Source organism: Prinia subflava, chromosome 2 (assembly GCF_021018805.1).
Source record: "Prinia subflava isolate CZ2003 ecotype Zambia chromosome 2, Cam_Psub_1.2, whole genome shotgun sequence".
Taxonomy (NCBI): Eukaryota; Metazoa; Chordata; class Aves; order Passeriformes; family Cisticolidae; genus Prinia; species Prinia subflava.
Genome location: NC_086248.1, coordinates 93,575,959 through 93,588,333, shown reverse-complemented (window position 1 = coordinate 93,588,333; position 12,375 = coordinate 93,575,959). Strand labels below are relative to the sequence as shown.

Genomic DNA, 12,375 nt, shown 5'->3' with positions numbered 1-12,375 from the left:
TTTTGCAACACTATTTCTTTCTACTCAGCACATGCATACCTTTCTTCAGAATTAGTGTTTTGTTTAAAAAAACCTTTTTTTGATCTTCACAGAGTAGGTTTATGCTGTTAATTAAAAAGTACCTGTATGCAAAATCTCAAAAAGTTTAATATTTTTCAGCTGCATAGCAGTAGATGTTGTCTTTAGTGATTAGATCCATTCAGAAATCACATTTAGCTTGGAGGCTAACTTTATGAAGTGGTTGGTAGCTGGATTTTATGCACACATGGACATATATGATAGGGACAGCATGTCTAGAACATATAAATTATTTCCTATGTTTAGTTGCAGAGGATTGACTAAAAAAAAACTTTTCATTTTTTGCAGGGATGAAGAAGATAGTCCAGAAAGGATTTGTCGGGTGCCTCAGTGACATATTTCTGAAAAAAGTGCATACTCCTGATGAAAACTGGGAATCTTTGAACTGGCAGAATGCTGAAGAGCAAAACAATGTCTATCATGCTTGGGAAGGATGCCCCATTGGGCTCTCAAAAGGGGCCCATTTTCTTGGCAGAGGTAGTTTGCTGTGCTGTTGCTCTATCCAAATATGTTCCTGAAGTAGAGAAGGTGATTGTATCAGAAGTATTGCAGTGATCTGCGTTTGGAGGCAGCTTTAGCTGTATGGGATTATTTTTGTTGTTTTAAAATTGTATCTCTTGGTTGACAGAAGATTACTGCATGAAAAAGGAATGGCAGGTAGAGGTACTGTAACTATATGCAGATTTGATGTGTGCATGAAAGGGGAATTTTCACTTTTGTAAGAACATAAAAGATGCCATAGGGTATCAACAAAAGAAAAGGCAGGTAAAAAATATAGGATCTTGTACTGATTTGGTTTCTTGTAGTACATCATTGATAACTGTCCTCAAAGCTGAGTGATAAAGTTGTACACTATAATCTTGAAATCTGAGTTCTTTATGTCACAGTAGAAAGTAACACTTAGATTTTTAGTTTTCATTTCTTGAACCTATTTACTTATTTGATTAACTTATGCATGCATTCACCTTCTTTCAAGGGTTCCTGGAGCTGCATTCAGGTGTTTTCAGTGGTGGACTGGAATTTGAGATCTCATTCAAATTCAGAACAGATCAACTGAATGGATTACTTTTGTTTGTTTACAATAAAGATGGCCCAGATTACCTTGCAGTAAGTTCAAAAATACAATTAACTATGTTCAGATATGACCTGTAAGTTTTTTTGCACAAAAGCCAAACTAACACTGAAAGAAATTTCAAACTATAAGTTATTTTCATGTTTCACTAGCTTTGAAATGCTTTGCACAGCACATCATAATGGAGAAAAATACTTGAACAGATGTTAAGTTACTAGTTTTATTTATATCATAAATAAGAAAGATATCAATACATGAAAAGCAGGATTTTTGTCTTAACTGGATTAGAAGTGATCAGAAAAGAGAATAAAAGACATGATTCAAAAGCTTTTACTTCATTTCTAGGAAAGCAGAGTTTACCCGTTTTCCCAGTTCTCATATTAAAGCAAAATCCATTAAATTGTAAATCAAAAAGGTTGTGATGGAAATTGTCTGATCTCCTGATAAAGCTTTCTCTTTAGGATATATTTTTTTTTTAAAATTTCATTTTTTTCCTTTTGATTTGAAACAGATAGAAATCAGTTAGTTCTAGCTTAATACCATCTCCTCTCTGTCACCATTTTCCCAGCACCATAGAGGAAGCTGCACAAATCCTGTGTTAGGCAAATTTGTGACGTAGTGTCTATGAACCTTTCTTTTGCTGTCCATTAAAAAAGACTATTTATGCTCAGAACTATTTGTGGTTCTACAGTTTCCAGTATTTTGTTTAAGTTTTAATGTGCTGGCTTAGTTTTTCAAATTCTTTAATAAGCTCTGTGGCTCTGGATTTTCATACTTTTCTTTCCCAAGGATTTTGAGTGTAATTTGACTGTGGTTACCACTGCTTAGTGAGTCAAATATAGTTAGTACTTGCACCAACTAGCTGGTATTACAAAGAATTACACGGGAAAAAAAAAAATTTTCTGATGGTCCACAAAGCAATAATTTATTTTTAGAGATTTTTGAGAGTGTTGTTATTCTTTACGACCCAATCTGCTCTTTCTGCACTTTTATTGAATTTAATTTATTTATTTATTATTATGCAGCTGTTTTGCTAATGGCTGTCATGTCACAACCTGTTTTATTGTGTGGCATTATGTCTAATGGGCCTTCTCTTTTAAACTTCTGACCTAAACCATATAAATATATTTTTCTCCTTTTCAGGTCAATTATAACTTACTCCATATTTACTTTTTATACTACTGGCTTTTCCAGCAGATGATTTTTCCTGGGCTTTGAATTCTGCTAGACCTGACTGCTGCTTCTTTTTAAAGCAGCCTTAGTTAAAAATTATCATCACTTTCTCTAGCAAGTCTTGCTAATTACAGTTATCACTTTAATTTTGCCCACAAGTAATGACCAAGATCATGAGCTAATAGGATAAGATGTTACATGTATGCTATCGTCCCACCCTAAAAAAAGAGTTGTATGTGTGTAATTCACAGCACAGGGACACTATTTATGTGAAGAGTATTCACAGGGTTCTTCTGGAGGTTCTGGTAGTAAGTGAATCTTGTTTCCCCTCCCACTCTGTGTAAGACTACCAGAAATATGAGAAAATAGATTCTGACTATAAATGAAGACTTATTAAATTGAGAGTGGAGTCAAAAGAACAAAGTAGCTAGATAAAATAATTTCCTTTTCTTTTCAAACTTCCAGATTCTTGGCAATTTTATATTTGTAATATTTTCCGCTCTGAAAATTGGATAATTTTCTTAGCATTTGTCCTAAGTCAGGCAAATTTATTTTATCCTACTTTAATTATGACCTCAACATCTCCATAACCTCCATCTCCTCAACACCTCCAACATTCCTCCAAGACAAGGAATTTTAGAGAGGATGAGTGTGTGCATGCTTTTCCAAGTCTCTCAGCTTTGTGTTTTGCACATAGATAATGATGACAGAAGGCTTTTCTGTGCACTTGATCTCACAAGAAGAGGTTAATAGAAAGTGAAAATGAGGGGTGTAGCTTGTTGCGCATGAGCTACGATGTCTTTGTTAGGAGCTTTGGTCAGGACACACTTGCACAGCAGAACAGATTATGAGCTATACCACTTATCCTGAGTGCCAGGTACTCCTGACCCTTCCCTTTGCATAGGCCACAGCTCTCTTATTAGCTTTATAGTTTGGGAATGACTATAGCTACACACACGGCTGGACTGTTACCAAACAGCCAAAGATGCCTTCTTGTCTTCTGCCCAAGAACAAAATTATGTCCTGGAGAGGTGCTGTGCATAAAGGTCACTTCTTCCGTGACTTCCATGCCCTGAGAATTAACTCAAGCCAGCAAGGTCAAGCTGATTATCTTTGGATCCAGGCATAATGATTACAAGCAAACTGTGACCAGCTATACCAGTATGACCCACTAGCTCTCTCTGGCATGGGATTCCTCATGAGTTTATGTGATGGAAAGATTTTGCAACTGCTGATAAAGTTTGCATGACTGATTTTGATGCTGACCACTTCAACAGCAGCAAAAGCACTATCAGATTTCTATGCAATACTGGTACCTGGCTCCTGAGACATTGGAACTGATGATTTGGTTCTGCAAAGCTGCAACTAAGAAAAAGTCCTGCAAGAACTTTTTCCAAAGAGTTACACTTTTCAATAGCTGCATGAAGTGAAATAACATGTCTGCAAGATGAAAGTGTTACCTGTGATGGAGCTAAGGAGGGATGTGAATTTTTGAGAACTTTAATTGGAAAATCTTACAAAGAAGTGACTGGTACTCACATGAGGCTTATGAGGGTGATATTCCTGTTGGTTACCAGTGATTTCTCTGTTAGGTGTCACGAAGAGATTCTCATTTCCTTTCCACTAGAGTGACTGACTGTGAGGAGGCTATTGAGGGGTCTGTGTTTGGGCCTCTGCTCTTTGGCTGGCATGTCTGAACTGGGCTAGATTTTGAACTGGAATGATTTGCTGCACATCAGCAGAAGTGCCATGTACTTTTTCTTTCAAAGGACTCAAAGACTGCCTGTCCTTGACAAGTTTTTTGAAGTCCATTGCTTGTCTCTGCTGATATTTCTGAATTTCAGGAAGACTTTGCAATTCAAAGGAGCTAAAGCCATAATCACTCTTCTAGTTCTACATTGGCTGAGACTGTTTTGTATGGCAGGTTTAGCAAAGTGCCATTCAGCCTCTAATGCAGTCCCTATCCTATCTCAGAGCTATCTCTGGATATTCCTTTCATGTTCAAAATCATGTTTATAAGCAGATTGAGTGAGGCAGGGACTGGCTCCTGCAGAGAAGTGCAATCCAGAACCACAAAATCATTTAAGTTGAAAGGACGTTTTGGAGTAATTTATTCCAAATCTCTGCTAAAAGCAGGACCAACTTATGTTTGATAAGGTTGCTCCAGGCATTTTCTGTTTGAGTAGGGTGCATCTCTCTACCGATGGATAGTCTACAGCTTTCCAAATTCTACAGCCTCTTCCAGTCTTTGCCCCTCCTCATTATAGGAAAAAAAGTAAAAACACCCAAAGAAACATACCGTGATCTCTTACTGTTTCTTGTTGCTGCTTGTCTTTTGCACATCATCCTTTCACAATGAGCCTCTGAGAAAAGTCTGGGCTGGTCTTCTGTGTATCCTTGCATAAGGCAGAGGAGCAGTTAAGTTCTCTTCCCGCTTGCTCTTCAGACTGGACAAACCCTGTTCCTTCAGGTTCAGCTTGTATGCAAGGTGCTCCAAGCACTGACCAGCTCGGTGTCCTTTTGCTGGATTCACTCTTGTGTGCTGCAGTGTCTTTCATTTACCAGAGTGTCCACAACTGGATACAACACTCCAGATGTGGACTTACACCTGATGACTGGAGGGGGAGAATCATCTCCTTGGAACCCCTGCCCACCTTTTGTCTAACCTAGCCCAGTGCTAGTTCATCCTCATCATTTCGAGGTGCATTGGTGGCCAGTGTCCAGTTTGTAATCCATCTCGACTCAGTAGTGTTCTCCAAAGCTGATTTATGTGTCTGGGATACCAATGGCAGCTCTCTTGGCTATCAACTGCAAACTTGCTGGGGGTATACCCCATCTTACTGCCCAGGTCATTAATTACATTTTTACTCAGAGTTGGTCCCTGTATCAATCTCAGAGAGGTACCCAACCTGCTGGTGGGACTGTGGAATAATCTTTCTTGCTGCTCTTATCTTCCAGATTCAGGCTAAGCTTTGGCTTTCCTAGTTCCAACCGTACATGCCTAGGTAGATGAAAATGAGAATTATGTGCATAGAGAAAAGGATTAATGAAATTCTGTAAGCCAAAAAATTCTGAAAAGCAAGGATGCTTTTAAGAACTAAACTGAAACCTGTGTGTGTTTAAGGCTGTGATACAAAGATCTGGTTCTGTTGAGAGGTGGCTACTGAGATACCTGGCAGAATAATATGATCTTCATGCATTTTTGGTTTCAAGTAAATATATTTTCCAAGGACAGATTTAAAGTCATAATGATTAAAATGGTCCCAGAATTCTGTGTAAGGCAAACCATTTGTCTGTTGTTTAAACCTGTGCTCAGCACCTGTCTCAAATATGTGCAGGACTTAGCTTTTTTTCTATTTTCACCACACAGAAGAGTTGAGATTGAGCAGTGATCCCCTATCTTTAGCTGCACTCGGACATTCCAAATGTCAGTCCAGGTCAACACAAAAAGCACAAGCATCATTCACTGTCTGCTTTAAAACTATGCCAAGATGAGTAAATTGGAGGAGGGTTGTGCTGAGCAGTGACCCTGGGTCAAGCACTGTGCCCTCTGGCTCCCAGGTCTGGCAGGTTTGCTGGCATGCTGCTGCACTAATGCCTCTGGAATGCTTTCTTCACACCAGCACAGTGTGCTCCATATTAATTCTCACCAATGAAGAAAAGCAGTGACTTGTCCAGTGGGCTGCTTTTTCCAGCTGTTCTCATCAGCACTGGTGCCATGATCAGTCCTTCACCTGTGTTGTAGAGTCCTCAGCTGTAAATGGGTCTGAACTTACGGAAACAGGAAAAGTTGTGGTCCCAAAGGAACAAATAAAGAAAATCCCTCTGTTTCAGGAGCAAGAAATCAGTGTGCTCTGAGGAATAGGACCCAGATTCCCTAGGACACTTCAAACACAGAGTTCTTTTATCAGTTGGGGTGTTTCCTGTATTTCCTGTCTAGGAAATATGATCCAATTACTAACACTGTAATATTAATATTATCAGTAAACTAAATATGTTGGTTTGTCAATAATAGTGATAAGAATTTATATTAAAATTGCAGGTTTTATTTCACTTAATAAGGTTTTGGCATAGAATCAGTAATGTCTTTTTGTGAAATATTCATATTTTTCAACGATCAGTTCATCCCCTAAGTGTTTAGTGTTCTATATGTGCTAATTTACAGTCTCAGCTTACTTGTGTTTGTATCAGGATAAAGAGTCTTGCAGTAAAGCGTTTGGAAACTTCTGCAGTGAAAAATTTAAGTAAAATGTATTTCTATTAGAGAATTGGCACATTAATCTCAAAAAGCACATACAAAACCAATTATTTTCTTACAAGATTTAGAAGAATAAGGATGAAATATATGAATGTAAGAATCAATGTATGCTGGAAAAATTTGAAATTGAGTTCACCAGCCAATTAAAAAGACCTTAATCAGGTCTGACATTTCATTTCCTTATTATCTTGTTACATTCCTCTAAAAAATGAATCAATAGATAAAGCACTGTTTTCTCATTCTTGAAAAAAGCAAAACACTCTTGTTCATTGTCTTTTCTTTTTAGATACATTAGTGCCAAAATCAGTTGTCAAAAAAATCACAATATATTTTCCTACATTCTGATTTAATACACTGTATTTAACATGATATATGTAAACAGTTTTAACCTGAAGATAAAAAGTTCCCTTTTCATTGATCTTATTTATAACTCCCTTAATTGTATTTTTAAGAATAACTTTCTGTAATTGTTGTGTATTCGATATCTCCTTCAAAATATTTTTTTTCTGTTATAAAATGTATAGATTGAGCTGAAAAGTGGAATATTAAACATATTCTTAAGAACTGGCATTGTCTTTGCCCAAGTGGACCTCTGGCTGGGGCTGTCTTACTGTGATGGAAAGTGGAATGAAGTCACCGTGAGCAAGGAGGGCTCTGTGATTTCAGCCACTATGAATGAACTGCGAGAGCAGGCGCTCGAACCCCGTGCTCAGCAGCTGAAAGTAAACTCGCCTGTCTACATAGGAGGAATCCCACCTGGCATTCAGAGTCTTTATAGAGAGCTGGGGTTAGAACAAGGTAAGAGGACATCAAGAAGAACATACGTTTTCCAAAACTGGTGTCATGCACCAGGTGGACATGCTGCTGCTGATAGTCTAAATTCATGACCGTGTAACGTGAATTTTTCCTCCCACCCATTGTGACTCTACCAGTTATGCCTACCCATGTAGCTTTACTTAGACCTGATCCTTTGTCTATAATGCTCTAAAAATTCTTCCAGTGATACCTGAGGCAATCTGGCTGATAAGAGAGGACCTGGAATGTAGGAAATGGTAAAGTGAGATGCCCAAGCAGATGATCTCAGATCTTCACCAGAGGCTGCCAGTTCACAGAAACCCGTTTTACTTGATCAACTTATCACTGGCAGATCTGGAATACAAAACCAGTGGGAGACAGTAAACATAGCTTTAATCACTGTAGTGAATTTGGATGCTGCCCTATGGAAGAGCAGCTGAGAGTTTATTAGTTTTTTTTCAGGCAGTACAGATTCTGATCTAAAAGACTAAGTGAGTATAAATGCCTGAACTTGGATTTTGGCTACAATCGCCGTGATGTTTTCCTCGTTTTCAGAAGGAAGGAAGATGATCATATATTATGCCATCACTGTGACTCTTCTATTCTGGAACAGGTCAAATTTGTAGAGAAAAGTTTAATTGCATCATGATACTAATGGCCTCCACAAAAGGATCTATTGTAGGAAGCCTAGTCAAAAAATGTCTACTAAACTGGCTCTGTTTGGGTGTGTTTTTTCATTGCTTGTGAAACTGCTCATCAGTCATGGAGTATTTTTCAGCTACTGTGGACAAATGTGTACCAGTCAGTAAGTGATTAGTGGGGAATTCAGTAGGTGGCTTCAAATGCATGAACTCACACCGAATGTGCACATTCAAGTGAGCTGAATTGGAGCCTTTTGGTTTCACAGCTATAGAAAAGTTCAAGAATATTTTTTAAGTACTCTTCCAGCTCTAGATATCACATATAATATAATCTTCCTTTAGGTTCTGTGTGCATAATATTTATGGCCCAAAGGAGCTGGCCAGTCATACCCTGTCAGTGTTGCCTCATAGCAGATGGTGTAGCCTCGTGAGTAGATGCATTCACAACTCCTGCAGCAAAGAGATCTGTGAATAAAGGATCTAGGGCAAAATTACAAATAAAGTGAATGTCTGAAGTGCATATCAAGGCACATCAATAAAGATTTCTTTCCCACCAAACCTCCTCAGCACACCACAAAATAAGCTGGTGGCCATGAATTTATATTTAGAGTGTCTGAAGATAAATATTATTTTATGTGCTCCTAAATGTAGGTTCAGATGAGCAAGATTAGATATTATAGCTTGAAACATACTTTTACTTAGGAATAAAATAATGCAGTGGGAAGATAATAAAATATAGAGATTTTCCCATTTAATAAATATTTAGAAAATACTTTTCTCAATCTACTGGCTACTTGATAGTTAATTTTTTTAATAAAGGAATGTTTGTTTTGCTCATAGCAAATAAGTGATAAATATTATTCTCTTCCTGCCTCACCTCTATGTGAGTTACAACTTCAAGAAATTTTAGCTGGAGTCTATGAGCCTTTGCATGACCCATCACGTGGCCTCCTGGGCGGTTCAAATGGAAGCTACCTGGCAGGAATGTTTGTGAAAATTTGTACCATCTTTATTTATTCTGCAGCTCCTTGAGAATAGATGGGATTGCTTGGCTGATGTCCATGAGAAGTCTTCAAATATTGATAAATGTAGCTAAAAAGATACTAAAAATGATGCATTAAAAGAAATTGTAGAAAATGCATTTTACTACAAATCAAACAACTTGATTTTATGATTAGGATGCCTGGGTGGACTGGGACAAATTTTTTCCCCTGTCACAGACTAAGAAAATGAGCCAGTCACTGTGGACTAGAAGTTGAACTTAAATTAGGATATATTCATTTTAAGGAGTAGTTTGGCCAAATTCCCTTTGTTGTGGAGAGAGAAGGTATTTTAGAGGTGTTTAGAGGTGTTGACTTTCACAAAGATAAAGAGAGGCACTGATCTGAGAGGTGGACTTTTAATTCACAAAGTTAATTCTTAAATGAATTGAAGTCTTCAGTTTGGTTACTGTTTACTCTTGGTTTTCTGTTAAGCACCAACCACTGCTCAGATTTGAGACTCATTTTATATCACTTTATTAATTTTTAGTAAATGTAAAAGTTTTAACAACTGCATCTTGAATTTTGTAGTTGTGTTGTAACTGCAAGTAACTGACTTAACGTATTTGTAATTTCAATGGGCATGTCACACATACACAGAAATATATGGATATATAGAAATAAATATGAAATGAAGCTTCTTAAATTTTTTATCATAAACAAGTACTTTGGGGTTATGTTTCTGTAGTATGTTTATAAACAGCACAGGGGTTTTGTCCCTGTTAAACAAAACTGATATGCCTCCATCTGATCTCCTGAAGTTAATTGTAATTTTAATCTAGATATTATTTTTAGTTTGAAGAAAGTATGTATATTTAACAAAATAGTAGCAAGCAGCAGAAAGCTGATTTTAAAAGTCAGAGAATCACTTTCATGGTAATAATTTCAAAGTGAGAAGTGATGAAAGAGAAAAACAGAAAGGTATTTCCTTGTGGGATGGAATTGCTAACAGTGAAAGTATAGATCAGTAAGTCACGAATTTACCAGCTTAATGTCTTGAAAGTGGAGGCAGAATGTCATGTTGGAAGTCAGCATATTCGGATTGCAGTCTTTAATGTTGAAAATACAGAACTGAAAGGAATAGAAGTGTTTCTTAATGACTGAAGCTCTTTATGTGGTACTAATCCCTTACTGTTTGCTAGGTTTCGGTGGTTGCATGAAGGATGTTAAATTTACACGAGGTGCTGTCGTTAACTTGGCATCTGTGTCCAGCAGTGCTGTCAGAGTCAATCTGGATGGATGCCTATCAACTGACAGTGCTGTTAACTGCAGGGGAAATGACTCCATCCTTGTGTACCGAGGAAAAGAGCAGAGTGTTTATGAGACTGCTCTACAACCATTTACAGGTAGCACATTGGTTCCTTAAATAAAATACATCATTTTCATTCCATTCTTTACTAATGTATTACTGGGTTCAGTATTTTTTTTTAATCTTTTACCTCCTCTGTCCTTCTCAATGTCCTTTGAAGAATACCTCTATAGGGTGGTTGCCTTAAATGAAGGAGGATCAGTATCTAGTGCGTGGACCCACGTTCGAACAAGAGAATCAGGTAAATAATTAAGCTTTACACATTCTTATTTTTCATAAGCTATTTAATGTCAGGTTGCACGTGTTCAAGAACTGTTTGTACATAGTCTCGTGTCCTGTGCTCTAGGATGACCCTGCCTGAGCAGGGAGGTTGGATCAGATGACCCTGTGTGGTCCCTTCCAACCTGACTCGTTCTGTGATTCTGTGCTGATAATCCAACCAAACCAGTTTTGATTAGTGAACCTTGCATAGTATTTCTGAGGGGGTGAAACCACTTAATGCTTCAAACAGGTGCCAGATTACAGTCATCAGCTTTAAAGTGTTCAGGCAAGTATTTTCTTCTCGTAACTCAAGGTATTTTCCAAATATTTATTAGATTATATAATTAGGGATAGTAAAGGATTGAACTGCATTAACTGAGTAAGAGCAACCATCTATTTGTGTTCATTCATGCACATCTAACATCACATTACATGAGTAAGCTGGAGTAAGTAAATCTGTATTTTCCTACATTTAATTTAGTGCTACAAAATCAGGTGTAGAGAAAGGTGATAGTGCAATAGCAGGGACAAGCTGTGGAAAAGAAGAGGCCACATATTTGCTAGGGACAAGGTGGTCTTGTGAAAGCTGGTTTTTTAAATGACCCACACGTGGTTGTGCTACTCAGTGCTGCTGAATGAGGATTCTTTTTACAAGTAGTCCCTAGATTGTGTGTGAAAATGTGGCAATATTTACTAGAACAGAAGCACATGTCTTGTGGAGAAGGTTCCAGAGTAAGAAGATGATACATTAAAGATCAAATTTTTCATATGTCTTATGAAGAAAATTAAAACAAACTTTTCCCCTTCTGGTCAGTGCTTTTGCAAACTTTATCAAGCCAGTAAGATTTTGAAGATTTACAGTTCTGTGTATTTTATTTAACTAACTTTCCCTCTTCTTGAAATTGAAGCCCAGTTGCATTCCACCAGTGCAGAACATTCTTTTGATTTAAGTCATCCAATATATCACCTTAAAAAATTATGTGATACATGCATAAATATTGGACTTGCAGATGCATTCTTATCCAACCTATACTTGGTGTGCCACCCAGAAGGGACAAAATAGATGCATATTTTCATGTCAATCGTCTGACAACTGTAAGGTTTGCTACAAATTTATGTTTGAATGCTGACCACAGCACTGAGCAGTCCATGTTCCCTGGGGTTGGACAATAATTACGCTATTTAATTATTTTTGAGTTGGTTTTGTTATATCCCTTATGAGAAGACCATCTGCTGTACAATACCTTACCTCACCCTGTGATACACTTCATAACTAATGAAATCAATATATTGCTGAAGTAATAGGAGCTTTCTCAGAGTATCACATTGTTTACAGAAGAATCACAACTTGCAGGTATTTTTGTACTTTCCATGCTGGTATCCTTCTTATTAAAACAAGGCTGCATTCATATTTAATGAAACTATACAGTAAAATTAGCAAAAAATCGGCTATTTGATGGTGAGAAAAGCGAGTGATCATCAGCAGGGTGAGGGAGTCCACATGCATCTACAGCAAACTCATCATCCATCATCCTGCCATAGTGTTCCTTGGGTCTTTCCTTTGTGTCCCTTGTGCAGTCATCTGTGATGAAGCTGTTACTGACCAGACCTTTACTTGGCATAGTAATAGCCAAGAAATAGTTAAAGGTTATAGGAAATGGAATGATTTCTTTTTATTAGCAACTCTGTGCATATATGATCTTGATTCTTTAAAACATGTAATTTTTTTTTCCCTTTTGTAATATGGA

General features: G+C 37.4%; 1 protein-coding gene across 1 annotated transcript in view; it reads left to right on the top strand.

Moving 5' to 3' along the window:
* The window catches only part of USH2A (usherin), a 372,599-nt gene that overhangs the window by 134,982 nt on the left and 225,242 nt on the right, over positions 1 to 12,375 (top strand). The window contains exons 25-29 of the mRNA XM_063391039.1: positions 367 to 555; positions 1,055 to 1,185; positions 7,106 to 7,379; positions 10,200 to 10,403; positions 10,527 to 10,607. Of these exons, the coding sequence (XP_063247109.1) occupies positions 367 to 555; positions 1,055 to 1,185; positions 7,106 to 7,379; positions 10,200 to 10,403; positions 10,527 to 10,607 (879 nt within the window). The remainder of the gene's footprint in view (positions 1 to 366; positions 556 to 1,054; positions 1,186 to 7,105; positions 7,380 to 10,199; positions 10,404 to 10,526; positions 10,608 to 12,375) is intronic.